The 19,450-nt window shown below is 33.5% G+C and overlaps 1 protein-coding gene across 1 annotated transcript in view; it reads right to left on the reverse strand.

Annotated features, from left to right (window-relative positions):
- The window catches only part of LOC149570807 (uncharacterized), a 146,643-nt gene that overhangs the window by 64,353 nt on the left and 62,840 nt on the right, over nt 1–19,450 (reverse strand). Inside the window, exon 6 of the mRNA XM_089812335.1 lies at nt 2,694–2,812. Coding sequence (XP_089668461.1) covers nt 2,694–2,812 — 119 coding nt within the window. The remainder of the gene's footprint in view (nt 1–2,693; nt 2,813–19,450) is intronic.

Below are 19,450 nucleotides of genomic sequence, written 5' to 3' on the forward strand. Positions count from 1 at the left end.
AGCCCTAGTGGGTCAGGTGAATGACCTAAGGAAGCCCTAAGAAAGTTTGGGGTTTGGAAGCAAGGTTGGGGTGTTACATCAAATATTCTAGACATGTTCTATCTAGTTTCATCCATCAGTGGGTTCAAATGTTTTGGTAATCAAGACATGGTCTTGGTTGTGGTGTTCTGAAGGTTCCAAAATTTGTCTATATTTCGATGAATGTGATATGCATTTTATACATCTTAAGTGCAACCTATATTTGGTCCTGTGGTGATTCTTAAGTATGTCCTAGATTTAGGATTGAAGTAATACATTATATGTGATTGTAATATCTTTTTGAATTAAGGTCAACACATTTTTTAGGTGTGGTCGACATATGTATGATCCAATACTTGTATAAATAAAGAAAACTGTTTGTATCCTAAGGATGAGAATGTATGGGAGTGATATAATATGAGAGTACAATTAAAGACAATATAGTGTGAGTATATGTGTAAGATGGGAACAAAGTTTTGAAGGTGATATAATGTGGGTTTGTTTCAATATAACAGGCAGTAATGTGTAAGAAGTTGAGTGGTACACAAGAAGACCTTATTACAGTGTTCTAAAAGTTTGGTGTATGCTGGCAGAGGGTCTGTATTGGATCTTTTTTTCTCAGTGATCAATGTGCTATTAATTGCAAATATTTCAGGCATAGTCAGATGCAATTCTATTAGTTCACATTTCTGTAGTAAAACATTTTGTAATACATCATTTAGGAGTTAGCTACATTCATATTCCAAGGTAGTTAACTCGACCGACAGTGAGCCAACCTTCAGTGAGCAAACCAATACTGAACCCGTGCAAAAATCACCTTACTCAGTGTTCATTTCATGAGAATTAGCTTCTTCGTGGTTTTTCCAAGTTTGGTTTTCCATGTAAATTTTGGTGTTCATTGTGTTGATGGTTTTGTGCTTTCACAGTTATATCCAATTAAGTTTCAAAATGTTTTAAGTGCCTCCCAATTGAACAGAAGTCACTGTATCTATATCTGTTTTGAAAGGTTTATAAGCTTACTCATTCCATAAAAGGTTAGAAGTTGTTTATGAATAATTGATTCACACCCCCATTATTCAGGTTGTTCAACATCTAGAAGCCGTCCTCTACCCATGTCCTCTTAGTGGAAGAAGTCTATACAGCTTTACCCAGCTTCATCTCTCCTAGAGTATAACCCTATGCACCTCAATATGAATAGGAAAACACTCTTTGCTTACAATTGATACTAGTTGGCAACTAAGAAAAATAAAACTACATACTCATTAATTTGGCAAACCAACTTAACAGATTTCGATCAGACTATCATGATCCTCTCTCTTTTTAGTCTTCTTTCCTCGGTGCAACACCTTGACTCCTTGTATGTCGATACTTCCCTTTCGCAGACCATGTACTGGAAGCCCTCTCTTTCATTCGGCTGTCCCCAACTTCATGGATGTCGCTGCCTCATCTCCTTTCTGAGCATCTCTCCCATTCCTCGTACCTTTTTCTGAGACTCTGCTAGGTCCATTTCAAGAAGACTTGGAGACATCAGTTCCCTTCCTTTTTCTTCAATGCCTACCCTTCATTATTTTCCCTTCTTTCCATTTTTTAATAAAAGGTGACAATTATATCACCTGCCCTTGCATTTGTTTGACAGTTCAAAAGTCATCTCAATGAATTCAATATTTGGACTTTGTCTGCTATCTAAACATTGCATGTGTTATTTGCCACATTTCGCAAATGCTTCCTTAGAGAAGAGAAAAGAGAATCATGACACGGAACATAGAATATGCCCCAAGCAAGAATCAGGACCCATTGGATAGACAGTATGTGGACATCAAGGTCCAAGTCATCACCCACAAGGGTCTGCTGCAAGTTCTACCATGGCTGCACTGGCTTTGTATGTAATATCATCGAGCAAGCTGCCTTTATCAGAGACATTAAAATACAGAAATCCCCAACAAAAATAAACCAAAATCGAAGCAAACATAATGGGAAGTATTCTTGGTTGAAGTGATTGTTGATTCACCCAAGATGCTTCTGTATCATTGTGCTCTATCTGCATTGAGAAATGACAGGACAAATGTGTCATGCAAACAAGAATACTTAACAATATGCTTGATTTTAAAATTTTATGGGCATGAATAGCTTATAAAGAAAACCCAGGTGAGAATTTATAATCCCACAAATAACGATCAATAGTATATTAAAATGTTGTGATTAAAAAGTTAAATGGATGTATGCAGGTGTGATGGATAAATTTAATACACCTTCATATTTCTTCTATATAAGAAACAGAAATGTTTATCATATATAAATAGCCAAAGAAAGTAATAGAAATATTTAAATAAAGAAATAAAATGTTCATGGATTTCAATTGTCTTACTATTAATACAATCAATCTTTTATCAATAAACTATCAGTTTGCCAACAAGGAGCAACATTTCCCCTAGCTTTTTTGGATAATATAAAGGTCCAAAGACTTAGATTATTGTCCCTTTCAAAAATCTCAACACATACAGATGCTCTTACAACCTTTTGATGGGGATCATAAAATTCTTCACAACTCAAAATCTTGTAGCCTTTGAGATTTATAATCTGGCCATTCCTTTCAAATACATAAGGAACATGTCAGCTATTAAAATCATGTGTGCACCTTGACACATTTATCAATTCTATTAAGTTAATAATGTTACCTAGTTTTGAATTTCATAGCGAAGTGCCCAAAATGATACAAATCTGCAGCATAACCAAAATAACATGGTAATGAACTCCCATCAAGCATTCCCTCTGCATTAGCAAAATTATATAAAACCTGTAACAACAGTTTCAATACAATTTGGTAAGTCCAATCATTAAGTAGGTACAGGTCAAATAACAATATAAAAATCAGTCATTTAATATATAAAAAAATATGGAACTGAAAGATTTAATCACAAATAACTGTGCCAATACTAGGGGCCAATAAACCAAAAGGACACATATCCCTTCATGGGACATGTCTATTCATTAATATAGTGATAAGTATTTTTTTAGTAGAATTTCTAAGTATTGTATTCCTAATATTGTAAATCTCTCTTATTTGTATTTCTATATGTACTATAAGAGTTATTTTCTTTGATCTTTTCCTTTCTCTCTAGGGATGTTCTTGCAAGAAAAGGAAGAATGATATTAGACTCAAAGGGAGTTTGAAAATCCATTAGTGTGACTTCATGATTTTGATGGGCCTACCCCCTATGTACATCATGACGAAGTGACGACTTTCAAATGATTAATACTTGTAAAAGTTATTGGAAGATGATGATCTTTCAATAACTTAATCTTCTATTGTGATAGACATTTTATGATGTCTGAAACAGATCATAATAGATTATAACTTGCATGGTGGATTAAGTTCCTTAAACATACCATGGCTTTCTTTTATGATGGACATTTTATGATGTCTGAAAGAGATCATTGTAGATTATATCTTGCATGGTGGATTAAGTTCCTTAAATAGACCATGAATGTTCCTATGGTAAGTATCATTAAGGATACATGTGCACATACCTTATGAACATTTTTGAGTATTTAGTGAATGTTATGCAACTTGATGTTCAAGAGGCCATTACTCAGAGTAATTGGTGAATATCATGCGACTTGATGCTCAAAGGCAATTACTCATTACTTAGAGTACTCGGTGAATGTCATGTGACTTGACATTCATGAGGTCATTACTCTTGATATCATGAGATGACATCTAAAATGGTGGATATCTTCTGATCAAAGATATCCTTAAAACTTGTGATTCCTAATTTTTACATTGAGGTAATATTATATCTTGTGCTTATCCTTCCTACTTAAGAGGTAATGTTGATGATTGGTAGTTTCAATTGGATAAACATATGAGTCAATACTATTGTAGATATAGATATATATATATATATACACATATATATATACATATATTTATTATATGAGATGTAATTTATTCATTATATATGAGATATAAATTATATATATCTAAGTAATATTTTATTAAAGAGATTAATATAATAATGATTAATGAAAATTATATATAAATATAATTAAATTATCATTATATTAATGAATACATGTGTCCCATGTCTCCTCTCAATTTATTCTCAATATAAATTAAGAGATTGGTGCCTTTGGAAAATGCATACCTTACAAGTAGTACAATTATGTTTGCAGTGATCCTCATTATTCAACAATATTAAATAAACATACTGTTGGTTCCCTTTAGTTCTGCACTGAATAATCCTTCACAATATGTATATTATTTTAATTCTCAGGATTCATTCAAAAAATATATTTGTTCAGTTCTTTTATGTTCTCTACTCTGATGATTCTACAACCCAACTCTCTTGAGCATAATTGTTTTCCAATCTACCCATATTTTGTTTGTCATCTATATTCTTTTGAAAAGTCATTACTCTTCATCATCACAGTCTTTTTGAAAAGTCGCAAGACATCATAATTACAACCCTTTTGAAGAGTCACAACACTTTATAATGACAACATTTTCAAAGAGTCACAACCATTCATAATTACAACCCTTTCGAAGAGTCACATCCTTTCATCATTTCAACCTTTTGAAAAAGTAACATCCTTATTTATTCTCATTCTTTTCCTCTTCCATTAATCCTTCTTTTACTCCTTACTTCTCCTTGTCTTTCTTCCCCTTTCAAAAGAAATCTCCTCTCTTTTATATCTTAATTTGAAGGAGTCATGTCTATTTATGACATATCTCTTGATTTTTCATTAGATTTAGTTAGTTTATATTATTTATTTTATGTCAATTATCATTTATTATTAAATCTTACCTAGAAAGGTAATATAGTTTCTACAATATTCTCTCTTGTTAATTTTATTTTCTTATTCATTAATTGTAATCTTATTCTTATTTATTTATTTTAAATCCTATTTTATTCAATATAACACAAGGACTCACACCCCCATCCCAAACTTCGAAGTACCTGTCCTGGAGATGTCCCCACACCGGGTACTTGAGTACCAAAGTACCCCCTACCTATGTCATTCCGCAACCATGACGCCGTTGGGATGAGTACTTGAATTTCTATTTGAATTTTACTATTGGGTATGTAATATGTTACTATGTTGAATGCTCAATGGTTCTAGCTGATGTTGCAATTTTGCTAGGTTCAAGTATTTTAATTTGGTAGGTTCTACTGAAACATCATTTCATAACTAGCATTTCAAGTTCTATATGTATACTATACAAAACCCCTCCCCGCCCAATTCTCTCCTTTTCTTCGTCACCTGGCCTTCCCCCCATTGTCCTAAAAATGAGGCCCATTTTCTTCGTGTCCCAAAAACTTGTCCTGGTGTCCCAACGTCCCAACATACCCCAATACTATAATTTCTAATATATTATATTATTATTTCTAATTTTTATATTTTTATATTAATTTTAATATATGATTTTATTATCATTATTTATTTGATAATATTCCATCATCTAATTATATTTTAAAATGGGGACATGACAAGAACTAATATATCTATGAAGGAATTGTTGTAGAAAAAGTGTTGCTGTAATAGAAGAGGGTTTCAAGCCCCCATAGACACATGTACAAGCACTACAAGAGCATTACATAGAGGAGTTGACATTAGGGAGTGATAAAAGCGAGGATGAATATGAAAGAAGGTTTGACAAAGAGTAAGAAGCGGCCAAAATTCCTAACAAGGTTAAGTTTTTGGGGGCCATTTCCAAGATTGGAAAGATTGCAAAGACTGAAGCTTCCACCTTTTTTGGAAATCTTAATCCAAAAGAGTTGATTTATTAGATCAATGATATGGAAGAGTATTTTGAGTATGAAGAAGTAGAAGATCTTGAGAGGGTTAGGTTTGCAAAGGTTAAGCTAAAGGGTTATGCTAATATTTGGTGGAAAGAAGATCAGTTGGAGATAAATAGAAGAGGGAAGAAGACAACGAGATGAGATTGAATAGTGGATAACTTGGAGCAACAATTTTTTTCTCTTAACAATGAGCTTCATTGTTAAAAAAATGGAAGGGTTGAAACAAGCAGGAAACTCTGTCCAAGAATATACGAAAGAGTTCTATTGATTTAACTAGCTGAACGAGTCATTTTGAAGCTAACAAGGAGAAGGTTACGCGTTATATACATGCATTGAAGCCTATTATTCAAGAAGAGGTTATACTAGTAAGAATGTCTACCATTGAAGATGCATATCAATTTTCTTTCAAGATGCAAGAGAAGTTAAACAGGAAATCTGAGAGCAATCAAAATGGATGTGATTGTGGTGGAAGGACTAGTGAATAGTCTTATGGAGGCTGAAATAAAGACCAAAAGCCAAATGATGAATAGTTCTCATTGAGACCAAGTAAGAACTTGGTAGAGTGCATTCATTAGAATGTCAGGTTTCTCTTAAGAGAACCCAGAGATTAGAGCGCAGTCTTGATTGAATGTCAGGATTCCAAATTGGAACCTAGAGCAAGACTTGTACAGAATCCCTTGGAGACAATATATATATATTGTAGTGGTTAATCATATGTGTATGTTAAAGACAAAAGGCTTGCTTAGAGGTGGGATCTCTACCAAGTATGTGTTGTTAATGAGTTCACTCATTAACAAAGATCCCAGCGGCCTAAGGAGGCACTCTTAACATGATGGTTGCCTAAGTGAGAGTAAATCTCTCCAAAGGATTATGTAACTCGTCACAGAGCCTCCTTCTAAGGATTAAGTGGGTTTAGTATGGGAATTAGTACATAGGTGATCTAATAATAATTTCTCTTGTTAATTGCTAATAATTGTTTCGTAATCATATATGTTTATGCTTCTTTTCCATATACTACAATTGTTACCGGTTTTAAGCATCAAATACTCAAGTTAGGAAAAGGGACAATAGAATTCTTCACTTATCCTTCAATAGAGTCAAAAATTGCATACCCCTATTTACAATCTAGGCAACACTTTTGTAAGCACTTTAGTGTCCATTTCCCTAGTATTTATGTAGGTCCATTTCAGCCCTTGCATTATCATTTTCCCTCTCGAGATGCTCAAATTCCTTATCAACATCTATCTTCCAACGTCAATTTTGCATTAATCACGTGCTTCCTTTGCCACATGTCATTTTTTAGTGTTCTTCATATGGACACAAGCATGTTGGGTGCTACATGCTAGACATTTGTCCATCAACATCCCAACATTCAAGTGCTCGTCTTGTGCAAACTTTCCACTTGTTACAAAACTTTTATCTATAGAAATATACCAAAATCTTCTAGAATGGCCTAGAAGCCTCTTTTATCCCTCATCTTCTCTCCTCAAATTAAGGTCTTTGCTTTACTAAAGATCTCTCTAGTTTTGGGGAAAATATCTATAGTGCTCTTGTATTGTCTTGGCTTTTGCAGCTCTCTTTCTCTTGAAGTTGCTACAATGACCTCTTATAGCATATTTGGTAAAATCCTTCTATCTCATTTGTATCTTTGAGCATCTAGAGATCTATCACATCCTCCGTCTATAATATATCTCATGCAATAGGGGTTTTCCTCCACTAGCAAGGTTTATTTCTGTTACATTATCATTTATCTCTTTGTCTTTTCAATCTATCTATCTATTTGACTATTATGGAAATGGAAGCACCAAAGCAGGGACTTGACTGAAGAAAATCTCAAAATAGCCCCAAAATTTGTTTCTCTCTTGCTTGTGTGCAAGCTCATTGGAAGCATTCAACCACACAAAGGTGCTTAAATTTAATTATCTTGTTTATTTTTATCTTCATTACATACTATTTTCTATTATATTTCTAACTTTGTATTGTGCAGGTTGACTGAAGTACAAACTTGGGTTTTCTCCATATCTTAAGTATTCTTTGTCGCGGTCAATACAATACTACAACGCATTTCGCAGAGGTCGGTATGTCACACTAGTATTTGTTGTTAAGATGCTCAAACTTGGACCAAAGACTCTATTGTCTAGTCTATAAATGTTTTAAAGATTGTTTCTACAAATGTAATAACACTTCCACAGGATTCATGTGTTACAATGCAGATTTGAATCTCATATAAATATGAGAGGAGACATGTCTCTAAGGTTTAATCATCATTTAATTAATATATTAAAAATAATAAATTGTATAATATATATAAATATATATTATATACTATAATATAGACATAATAATATATAATTATACAACATGAATAAGTATATATAGGAAATGATGATTAACCAATAACAACAATGTATCTCAGATCTAATTAATCCGACTAAAGCTACAACTTTAATACTCCCTCTTAGCTAGGGAGAATTTATAGAACACATTATGCTCTCGAGAACATGAAGAGATATCACCTCTATATGATATTTTTGGAATGACATATCAACATATATCCATCAACTTAGATGTTATCTTTCAATATAATCCGAAGTATGATTCAACAAGAAATGTCAATCATATGATGTTTTTCATATTTATATTCTTTTGGGATGTGCATTGGCACCAAATCCTCGATGTCTACCAAAAGAATATGTTATATCCTAGTAGGATATGAGTTATCTGATTTCTGACACTCTAGGACAACAACTTAATAAAGTCGATTAGATAACTAAAAATCACTATGTCACGAACTCTGTCATGACGACTATCATGATATTCGGCACTCTAGGACAACAACTTAATGAAGTTTGATCATGATGCATTCGTATCATGACTTCTAGCACTCTGGAACAACAACTTAATGAAGTTTGTCATGATAACAAGCCTACGATTTATAAGATCGGCACCTTACAATGGTTACCATCTTTTTATATGCCAATCAAAGATCATCACCTTTCATTACATATCATATGCAAAATAGTAACCACCATGAATCAAGTCCTACAGTGGTACAAGAGCTTTCACATCAATTCTCTCTCACTAAGAAGAATGCATTAAAAGGAATTTCACTTCAAACTTTTCCCTTATTGAGAAGATATCACACTTCAAATTTCTCTCTTTGAATAACAATCCAGGGAAGTCCAGTTCTCTAGTTATTCCCTTAGAGTCCTAAGGATGCCTGTCAACCTCCCTCTAAATCTGATATCGATCTTCCTAACTTTGTGGTGATAAGTCATTACTTCCTGATGATGTACACAGAAGTAGGCTCATAATCTCGAGCAATCACACACATGTATTTGTAGACCCCCTCTAAGTATCAATCTTCTAAGCTCCTGCGTTGCCTTTGAAGAAGTGTCATGCTCCCTCTTAATGTAGAAGGATACTAATAGTCCCAATCATCAAAGACATTTGCTTCAAGAATCTCACTTTATACAGCCAAATCACAACTTCTTTGAGGCTACTGTCATAAGTTGCCTAATGTGTCATTCTTCTTTTTCTGCAAGATCAACTTCAGATACAAAGGAAAGGATCAAGGAAAAAAAACTCATATAGTACATATAAAACTGCAAATGACAGAGAGACTATAATGAGTAGATAAATGTGATACTTAAGAATAATAAATACTTATTTGTACATCACCATTATTAATACAAGTTGCCCATGAGATGATTCAGATTTGAAACTCTGATGATGTCCATTCTCTTACATCTCCCTTGTAAAGATGGTTCAAGTGGAAATGGAATATTGGTTATTATTCCCCCCACAGTGTAAAATTACCACTCTTGTATCAGTGAACAATATCAAATCAAATATGGAAAACTTCTTTTTGTTAAATTGATTTGAGAACCTTAGTCTATTTGACAGTCAATTTAGGCAGGAACTCTGACACTCAATGTAGGCAAATCCTCTAGTTTCTCCTTCTGAATGTTGATTCCTCCTCTTCAGAGAAACTAATCACAATCTGTGTAAATTCTTCCTCTTTGACAGATGTCTCAACTCAATCCTTAAAGACAACATAGGTAGGTCCCCTTCTCTTCAATTTGACATGTTTCTGATTGAAACCCAAAGTGATTTTTCTCTGTAATATCCCAGACCAGTTCTAACTAAAAATTCAACTCATGTTGCAATTTCACAAGGTAAGTTTATCATCAACACTTTGAGTGCATTTAATTTCAGGATGTATTATCAGATTTTGGCTGCTATTTTGACTAGCACTTGGCTTGCAATATACATAAGAATAACAATGTAGTGTTGTATTTTGACTTCATTATAATCCACTACACCAATTACAAATATGAAAATTCTGCCTGATTCTGGTTGCCTTTGAGGCTGCTACTTCCTTGAACAATCTGCACTGAGTTTGTAAGAGGTGCCAACAGAAGATGTAGAGTTGATACTCACTCAACTCTAGAATTTTGCTTCCCAAGACTTGATGAAATAATTAAAACTTCATGGCCAATACATTATTCAAATAAAATTAAAAACTCTGTTGCATGGATATAATATCGCTGCAACTATTGTGTGTAGCTCTTATAGTATGAAATTTTCATCAGAGCGGTCCCAAATTCCATTAGTTCTGTGGTTTCAACACACATTATACTCCCTAAATTTTCCTTCTTGATCAATCATCTGTATCTGACAAGCGATCTGTCATTTAGAAGATATCTCACTACTTGTAATTATCAACGTAGACCCATGTTCTGAATTGACTTCTGTTCATCTGTCCTTGATGTCGTCTCGAATTTCTTGTATATAGCTTGCAATCCTTATGCTAAAGGCAGATAGGTGAGATAGCACATCCAAATATGGGTATGAATAGGAGATAGATGTCTGATGCCAGAGAAGACTTTTTTTCAAGCATGTCCGATGCTCTACTATATCCTCCTCTTTGTATGATGTAAACCAGTTGATACGACTCTGCCAAAAAAAAATGTTTGTCTGAAGAAGACATGGTTTTTTTTTCAGGGGCGTATTCTATTGGAGTTTCTCATTGTTCATCATTATCCAATTGCACCATTGTAAATGATAATCACTAGTTTATCATTGGAATCATGTTTGGGTATTGCTTTCCCAAAATATGGATAACGCTGACCTGTAATATTCATTCAATTCATTTGCTGGTCATTCCTATTGTATCTGGACAATCTTATTTGTCATTCATTCCTATTCTAACTGCTCCATATAACTCCATGTTTGTATATTAATACTGCTTATATAGGTGTTACTGCTTACACACAATCTATATAGTTTCACTTCCTTTTCCTCTTCCCACCATTGACGATAGTATCTCATACCCTTTACCTGCAAGAATTAATATAAATCTTCTACCAATGGGAAATTTCTGATAATAAAGGTCAGAACTGAAGTGGTGTCTTCTCTGTAATTGCATTGTTTATGTGTTTCAATTCTCGTTAATGCTCAAAATAATTTCCACGGACTTCAGATATATCAATAAACTCTTCTAATGTCCCAAAATATCATATTCAATTTCTTCCTTTATTCCATGTATTTTCTCTTCTATTCAATCATTGTCGTGATCCTACTCCTGGGTGTTATAGATGGATCACGACTACTCCCTAAATTTTCCTTCTTGATCAATCATCTGTATCTGACAAGCGATCTGTCATTTAGAAGATATCTCACTACTTGTAATTATCAACGTAGACCCATGTTCTGAATTGACTTCTGTTCATCTGTCCTTGATGTCGTCTTGAATTTCTTGTATATAGCTTGCAATCCTTATGCTAAAGGCAGATAGGTGAGATAGCACATCCAAATATGGGTATGAATAGGAGATAGATGTCTGATGCCAGAGAAGACTTTTTTTCAAGCATGTCCGATGCTCTACTATATCCTCCTCTTTGTATGATGTAAACCAGTTGATACGACTCTGCCAAAAAAAAATGTTTGTCTGAAGAAGACATGGTTTTTTTTTCAGGGGCGTATTCTATTGGAGTTTCTCATTGTTCATCATTATCCAATTGCACCATTGTAAATGATAATCACTAGTTTATCATTGGAATCATGTTTGGGTATTGCTTTCCCAAAATATGGATAACGCTGACCTGTAATATTCATTCAATTCATTTGCTGGTCATTCCTATTGTATCTGGACAATCTTATTTGTCGTTCATTCCTATTCTAACTGCTCCATATAACTCCATGTTTGTATATTAATACTGCTTATATAGGTGTTACTGCTTACACACAATCTATATAGTTTCACTTCCTTTTCCTCTTCCCACCATTGACGATAGTATCTCATACCCTTTACCTGCAAGAATTAATATAAATCTTCTACCAATGGGAAATTTCTGATAATAAAGGTCAGAACTGAAGTGGTGTCTTCTCTGTAATTGCATTGTTTATGTGTTTCAATTCTCGTTAATGCTCAAAATAATTTCCACGGACTTCAGATATATCAATAAACTCTTCTAATGTCCCAAAATATCATATTCAATTTCTTCCTTTATTCCATGTATTTTCTCTTCTATTCAATCATTGTCGTGATCCTACTCCTGGGTGTTATAGATGGATCACGAAGACCAGAGGACTATATTCCAAGGCTTATTAATCATAATAGCCTTTCTCCTCGACACTTGACAACTTCAAATATTGTATTGGACTCTGTGATCTTCCTCACTTTGGAAACTTTACAGGCTGGTACCAAACCTACTCTGTTAAATATGTCCAAGTTTCTTTCAGATTTGATCTATGTATGTCTTTTCTATTTTCAGAATATGATTTTTATAATCACTGTACTTTCTTGCAGATTATAATCAGAATATTTGAACTTGATAAATATAAAGGAGATCCCAAATCAATAATGAGAAATACTGATCATGAATTCACAAGTCTGAAATTTTCCTTAATGGTATTTGATCTATAAGAGCAGAGCATTTATTGGTTTTGATGCTATCTTGATCTTTCCAAAATTTAGAAATAGAGGATAATCTGCATCATGATTATCTTGGAAATGACAATAGTGTCACTACTCACTATTATTGTCAAGCTTTCTTACATTCACAATTAGGTTTTGATACCATGTAAATGTTTTAAAGATCATTTCTACAAATGTAATAGCACTGCCAAAGGATTGGTGTGTTCCAAATGCAGATTTGAATCTCATATAAATATGAGAGGACAAGACATGTCTCTAAGGTTTAATTATCATTTAATTAATATATTTAAAAAAAAATTGAATTATATATATATATATATATATATATAATGAATAAGTATATATAGGAAATGATGATTTACCAATAACAACAATGTATCTTAGATCTAATTAATCCGACTAAAGCTGCGACTTTAACATGGTCTTCCCATTTTTGTAACTAGAATATTCTCTCTTTATCTATAATAAGATATTTCCACTAGTTTAGCTAGTTGTAGATATCTACATATATGTTCTGAACTTGACTCTCAAGGGAAAATAGTTTTCCTTTAGTAGTGTCAAATTTACACCATTACATTTTGTTGAACCCGATGTGAACACTACTTTTGTATCATTTTCAAGGGTGTTACTTAGCATCCCTTTGAATAGTCCTTATCCCCCCTTAAAAAGGACAATTTAAAGGTTTCACCTTAATGAAAAAAAATCTCGGGGTGTTGCCTTGGACCACATTTTGTGCCATCACTTTAGGAATAATACGTCGGCCTTTGACCGACCTGTTTATGTATCATTTACTTATTCTAGTATGTTATTTTAAAGATGCATTTTTTTTCTTCTTTTATTAATTAAATTTGTAATTTTATTCAAAGTACTTCAATGTTCCTTTTTGTGCATATGATGGTGACTTAGCTCTTCCTACATCCCTATATGCCTTTGATCCCTCTTGTAAAATCCCTTCTATTAAAGAAGATATTATGTTGCAAGAAGATGAGATGGTTGATATTTTGGAATTTTGTCATTAATGTCAAAGGATATGGAAGATGACAATTGATCTATTTAGAATATAATGCTATTTGAGGGTACTTAATAACTACTTAATACAGTATGATGAAATTAATTAAGTACAGATGATCGAGCCTAGAATCTCTAATGGTGGGCAAGTTAGAAACAATACAGATATGAATCTCATACAACACATGGTAGCATGAAGAGAGTGAAGTGTATAATTCGGATTATAAAGAAGTGACCAATAAAATATCAAAACAATAGATAACCAAGATTAATAAAAGGACAAAATCTAAAAAGGCGACATAGAGAAAAATCATTGTAGATAAAGACAAGGAGCAAAGATTAAAGCTAATCATTGCCTAGTAAACTCCATTACTCAGCAGCGTAGATGCATATATTGGAAAGCTATTCAAAGCTCCTAACGTCACACATATTTGTAAGCATCCATTAAAGAAATATGAAGACAATATTACGATAATAGATAAGCGTCTATTATTAGTTAATGGTTATATGTTTGTAATCTATTGTAAATATTAGAATGTTTCTAATATTTAATTAGTTGTAGTTATCTATTAGCTTTCTTTAGCTTTCTTTTAGCTAGAATAGAATATTCTGTTCTTTATGATCGTATCCTAAGCAAACATCACTTTATTCTTTTGTATATATAGACCTCTCGGTCGCTATTAATAACAAGTACGTATTTTACCAATTACTTCGTAATATGGTATCAAAGCCAATGCTTTAAAAAAATTCGAAAAATTTATAATTTTTTTCAAAATTACTTGCTAAAATTTTTCAAAATTATTTCAAGATTTTTCTCAATAGCCTGTCTAGGGTTTCCATTTTTTTGAGAAATTTATCTATAAGAATCTAGTTTTTTGGCTAGGGTTTGAAGATTTGCAAATCATGTCCATACAAACAAAAACGAAAGCCATTTTTTATTTGGTTGTTTTCTTCTGCTTGCGACTAGTAAAAATTGTGCCCTCTCTGCAAAAATCACACCACATATCCCTTGTTTTGGCCCTTATCGATCAACATAGTTTGCTCCCTCTGTTCTCAGGAAGCGTGACCTCTCATGGCATCATTGTTTAGCCCGTGACAGGCTTCTTTTTTCCCACATCTAAACGTCTGCAATACTCCCTCTTTTTCTTATAAATATCGTCATGACCTTAACATAGCACTAGTTGCCTTTGCTATCCATCTGTTTTTGGTCGATTTCTACAACTATTTCATACAAATCTGCCATTGTTTTGAGCTTGTTTTGCAGTCGGGTAGGTTTTTGCTTGAAACCCTACTTTTTGACTTCGATATTGTTTTTTGATTATAGATTCTTGATGGGTTTTTCAAGAGCTCAACTAGGTTGTCCAATTTTTCTAAGTGCCTCGATTTTTAAGCCAATGGATCCAGAACTGACATCATGTTCCTTCTGGGTTTTTTGAGCTCTCTTTTGGGTACTCCAAATTTTTTGGGTCTTCCATTGTTTTGCCTCGAAGAATGCATTTTCACACATTTTCACACATTTTCATTGAAAAACATGATATGGCATCATTGACTAATATTCTACTCGAGAGCAATTCAAAATTCAATGGTTGGAATTATGACACTTGGAAGCAGCGGATAATTGCAATTTTTGAATATCAAAATACCGATCAAATTGTTCTAGGTTTTACAAAGAGTCTGACTGCCCCTGGCACTGATAAGGAGTCATGGGATCTGAATAATCAAGAGGCAGTGATGTTTCTCAAATTATCCGTAGCTGATGATTAGCTCTCTTAGATTCCATCCAATAAAATAGCTGTTGAGATATGGACACATCTCAAAAATCTTCATGAGACTTCCAACAAAAACAAAGCTTTCTTCCTAAAAAACACTCTTTTTTCTATTATCATGGATGAGTGAACAAACTCACCTAAATAGGATTTAGTAAATCCATGATCATTGGCTTGCCATTGGTCACAAGATGGAGGAAGAGGACATTATGGTTATCACTCTCCGAAGTTCACCCAAGTCCTACGAGCATTTTATCGAGACTCTCAATGTCACTTCTTCTACCGGTGTTGATTTGAGGTTCACGAATCTCTACACACTTTTGCTTCAGCAAAATCAATGGAAACAATAGTTCGGTAGCAGTACCACCTCCACCTCCATAGCACCAGTCTTTGCTGCTAAATTCCTTTCTGAAGGATAAAGGCAAGTCTTAGCAGAAGTCCTCCACTCCAACTTCAGAAGGCTCCCGGAAGAAGAACATTCAATGCAACTATTGCCACAAGTTTGGTTACATAAAGGTTGAATGTTAGACATGCGTAGCTTCCCAATCTAAGCAATCAAGTTTGCAACCCAAAGCGAACAGTGCAGAGCACACTAAGAAAATGGAATCTGCCTTTTATGCCTTCATGGCTCAAAGACCTGCAGATGATGTGAAGACATTTGCCTGGTATATTGATTCGGGTGCCTCTCGTCACTTCACCCACCGTAGAGACTAATTCACTAACTACCAACCTTACTCAGATTATGTTGTTTTTGGTGGCGGAGAAGAGTACACCATCATCAGTAAAGGAAACATTCAAATTTAGCCTAGTGTGAGGAATCTCATTTTACTCGATGTGTACTACGTTCCAAGGATAGAACTAAATCTACTCTCACTCAGTCAATTATTGCAACATTCCCCACAGCTGGATGTCACTAACCACTTTGTTTGTTGATAATGAAGGCATTATCAAGTTAGCACGAAATCTAGTCTTCCATGAACAAACCAAGCATGTGGATATTCATTATCACTACATACGACAACTAGTTGAAGACGAAACAATAGACTTGTAGTATGTTCCTACAACAGATCAGACTACAAACATTCTCAACAAGCCTCTTGGTCCTGATAAGTTTGTCAAATTCAAAGGACGGAATGGTGTTGTGGATAGATTAACCATTAAAGGGGGTATTACAATAATAGATAAGCGTCTATTATTAGTTAATGGTTATCTGTTCGCAATCTATTGTAAATATTAGAATGTTTCTAATATTTAGTCAGATGTAGTTATCTATTAGCTTTCTTTAGCTAGAATAGAATATTTCTATTCTTTACAATTGTTTCCTAAAGAAACATCACTTTATTCTTTTGTATATATAGACCTCTCGGTCTTTGTTAATAATAAGCATTTTACCAATTACTTCATAATAAACAACAATGTAAGTATAGGAATGAGATCGAATAAGAGTTTATGGCAGCATACACTAACATCTTCTTGCGTATTCAATGCCAAAAATTAGAAGTCATATGTCGTTGAAGACTGAAGGGAAATGAGTCTTGATGGAGGCTCATATAGAGTCAGCAGTGACTTCTAAAATGAAATGATAACTATGGAATTTTGGTAGCATCCAAATCAAGACAAACAAATAAAATATCACCAGTGAATGTTTAGAATGACATGAATATGAACAGCGATTAGCCATGTATGTGTAGCAGTGAATGGTAAGACACTGAAAATTTACAGGAGCATGCACGACAGTAATTAGAAAAGTCAACAGTGATAAATTTGATAAATGCTATCATGTAACAGAAAAATAGATGACTCCAGTGAGTATATAAACACCGATCAACCAATATATGCATCTGGATATTGAAGACCATCGATTCATTGAAAGTCAGTTTACAGAACCGATTGGTAATGTTGTTCCAGTATTATTGCATGGCCCAAGTATTGAAGGTATTATCTACAGCAACAATGGTCAAACAGTATACAACCACCAGCGTATGAAGTTGATCTATATGGCAGATATGAGTTCAAATCCATATACTGATGGTGCCAGGAGTCTTCAGCAAGTATAAATTCGATTAGCACTAGCGGCACTAAAAGAATATTAATATAATAATAAGCAACACATATGGAAAGCAATGAATTACTTCATTGCCAAAGAGAATGATTATGTGGCAACTTATATGTATGTAATCGTGCAACAAGCCGTTTGCAACAAATCAAGCAACAGGGAAGCCGTCTTCAATAATACATGAATTAAGATGGATGAATTATCACATCGTGCAACACCAAAATAAATTTCAAAACATTTCCATTAAAGTTTGATTAAGAAGAAATGAGAAAATGGCAAAAGATGAGTATCACTGTTCATAAGTGATTAATATAAGAAACCCGCTAACTATGAGGGACATTTGAATACCAATATTAAAATATTTTCATTAAATGCAACTCATAATAAAAGGTTTGGTATATTGTAGACTGACGGAGAAAAGCATCTGGATTAGTAAATAACAATGAATGATACATAATTCATGAAAGTAAGTCATGTTATAAACAAAATAATAGTTATCGAATACAAATGATCCTCTATTGTGAATTATGTAGAGTTACACCTATTCAAAGGAAAAGATATATATGTTCAGATTTTGCAAGATATAAAAGGAGAGTTATTTTATTCTGCAAGTTAACTGTGAAGTCAGAAGTATGAGAGAGAATGTAGAGTGGTGAATAAGAAAGAGTCAGCAGTTCGGCAAGGAAATAAAAAAACAAATAAGAAAGAAGCTTGTATATTGAAATGAAGAAGTCATAAAAGTTAAGGATAAATGAAGATTATTTTAGAATATTAAACAAAGAGAGAATAAAAAGCAGAGCAATAAGTAATAGTGTGTGTGTGTGTGTGTGTGTATACATATGTTTATGTTTAGATTTATCAAAGCTGACATATATATTAGAAGTGTGTGAAAAGGGAGATAAGGAGGAATATTTTAATACGAATAGCTGATTTCACGGAGATAGAAAATAAGAAGGATACATGCTAAAGCGAAGATCTATTCAGAGATAAGAAAAAAAATTGTGTGCTAAAAATCTCCATCACCAGTTGAAGAAAGCAACATTGGAAAAGTGGAAAAGATATTTGTGTGCAGTGAGTTGGTGCTCGCAAAGACAAGCAGTGGGGGTCAGTGTTTCCACTACATCGAAGCCTACGAAATGCGGGAGTTGGAGCTTCCAGTGAGTCAGTGCTCATAAACATTGGGGTCCGAGCCTCAAGTAGGTTGGAGCCTACAAATATATTGTAAAAGAATAGTTTATTAAGAAAGCAATTATTTGCCGTGGTTTTCTCTCGCATTGGGTTTCCACGTAAATCTTGTGTTATCGTGTTCATGTGCATAATTGTTAATTTCAGTATTCAAAGTTAATTGTTTGAATAAAAGTTTTAAATTGTCAAATTTGTTACTATACCAATTAACCCCCGCCCCTCATCCCTGCCACTTGTCAGTATAATTATGTGCTCTTCAATTAGTATTAGAGCGGGTTCCTTCTATAAAGCTTAACCGCTTAAAGGTAGATCTATTGAGCACACATGGAAAAAAGGAAAGGAAATAAGAGAAGAAAATTTGAATAAGAATATTATTAAAAATGCACTAACAGATAGAGTTGAAGTAATTGACAATGAATTCTTTGAAAAGGGAATTGACTTTTATGCACTGATAATTGTATCGACATTATTGAATCAAATACATGTGGGAATACAAAGGATAATATTTGTGATGAGATGGCACTTGGAATAGACAAGACAGTAAAAAGTGATGATGCAACAAATCAGGATGACCTTGTAAATGATGTAAAAGAGATGATAAAAGAAGATGATAATTCAGTTACAAAAGAAATTCCAGATGATGGAAAACTCAAAGAAAGTTCTACTACATATA

Source organism: Cupressus sempervirens, chromosome 2 (assembly GCF_028749045.1).
Source record: "Cupressus sempervirens isolate cs-2001-9-10 chromosome 2, ASM2874904v1, whole genome shotgun sequence".
Classification (NCBI taxonomy): Eukaryota; Viridiplantae; Streptophyta; class Pinopsida; order Cupressales; family Cupressaceae; genus Cupressus; species Cupressus sempervirens.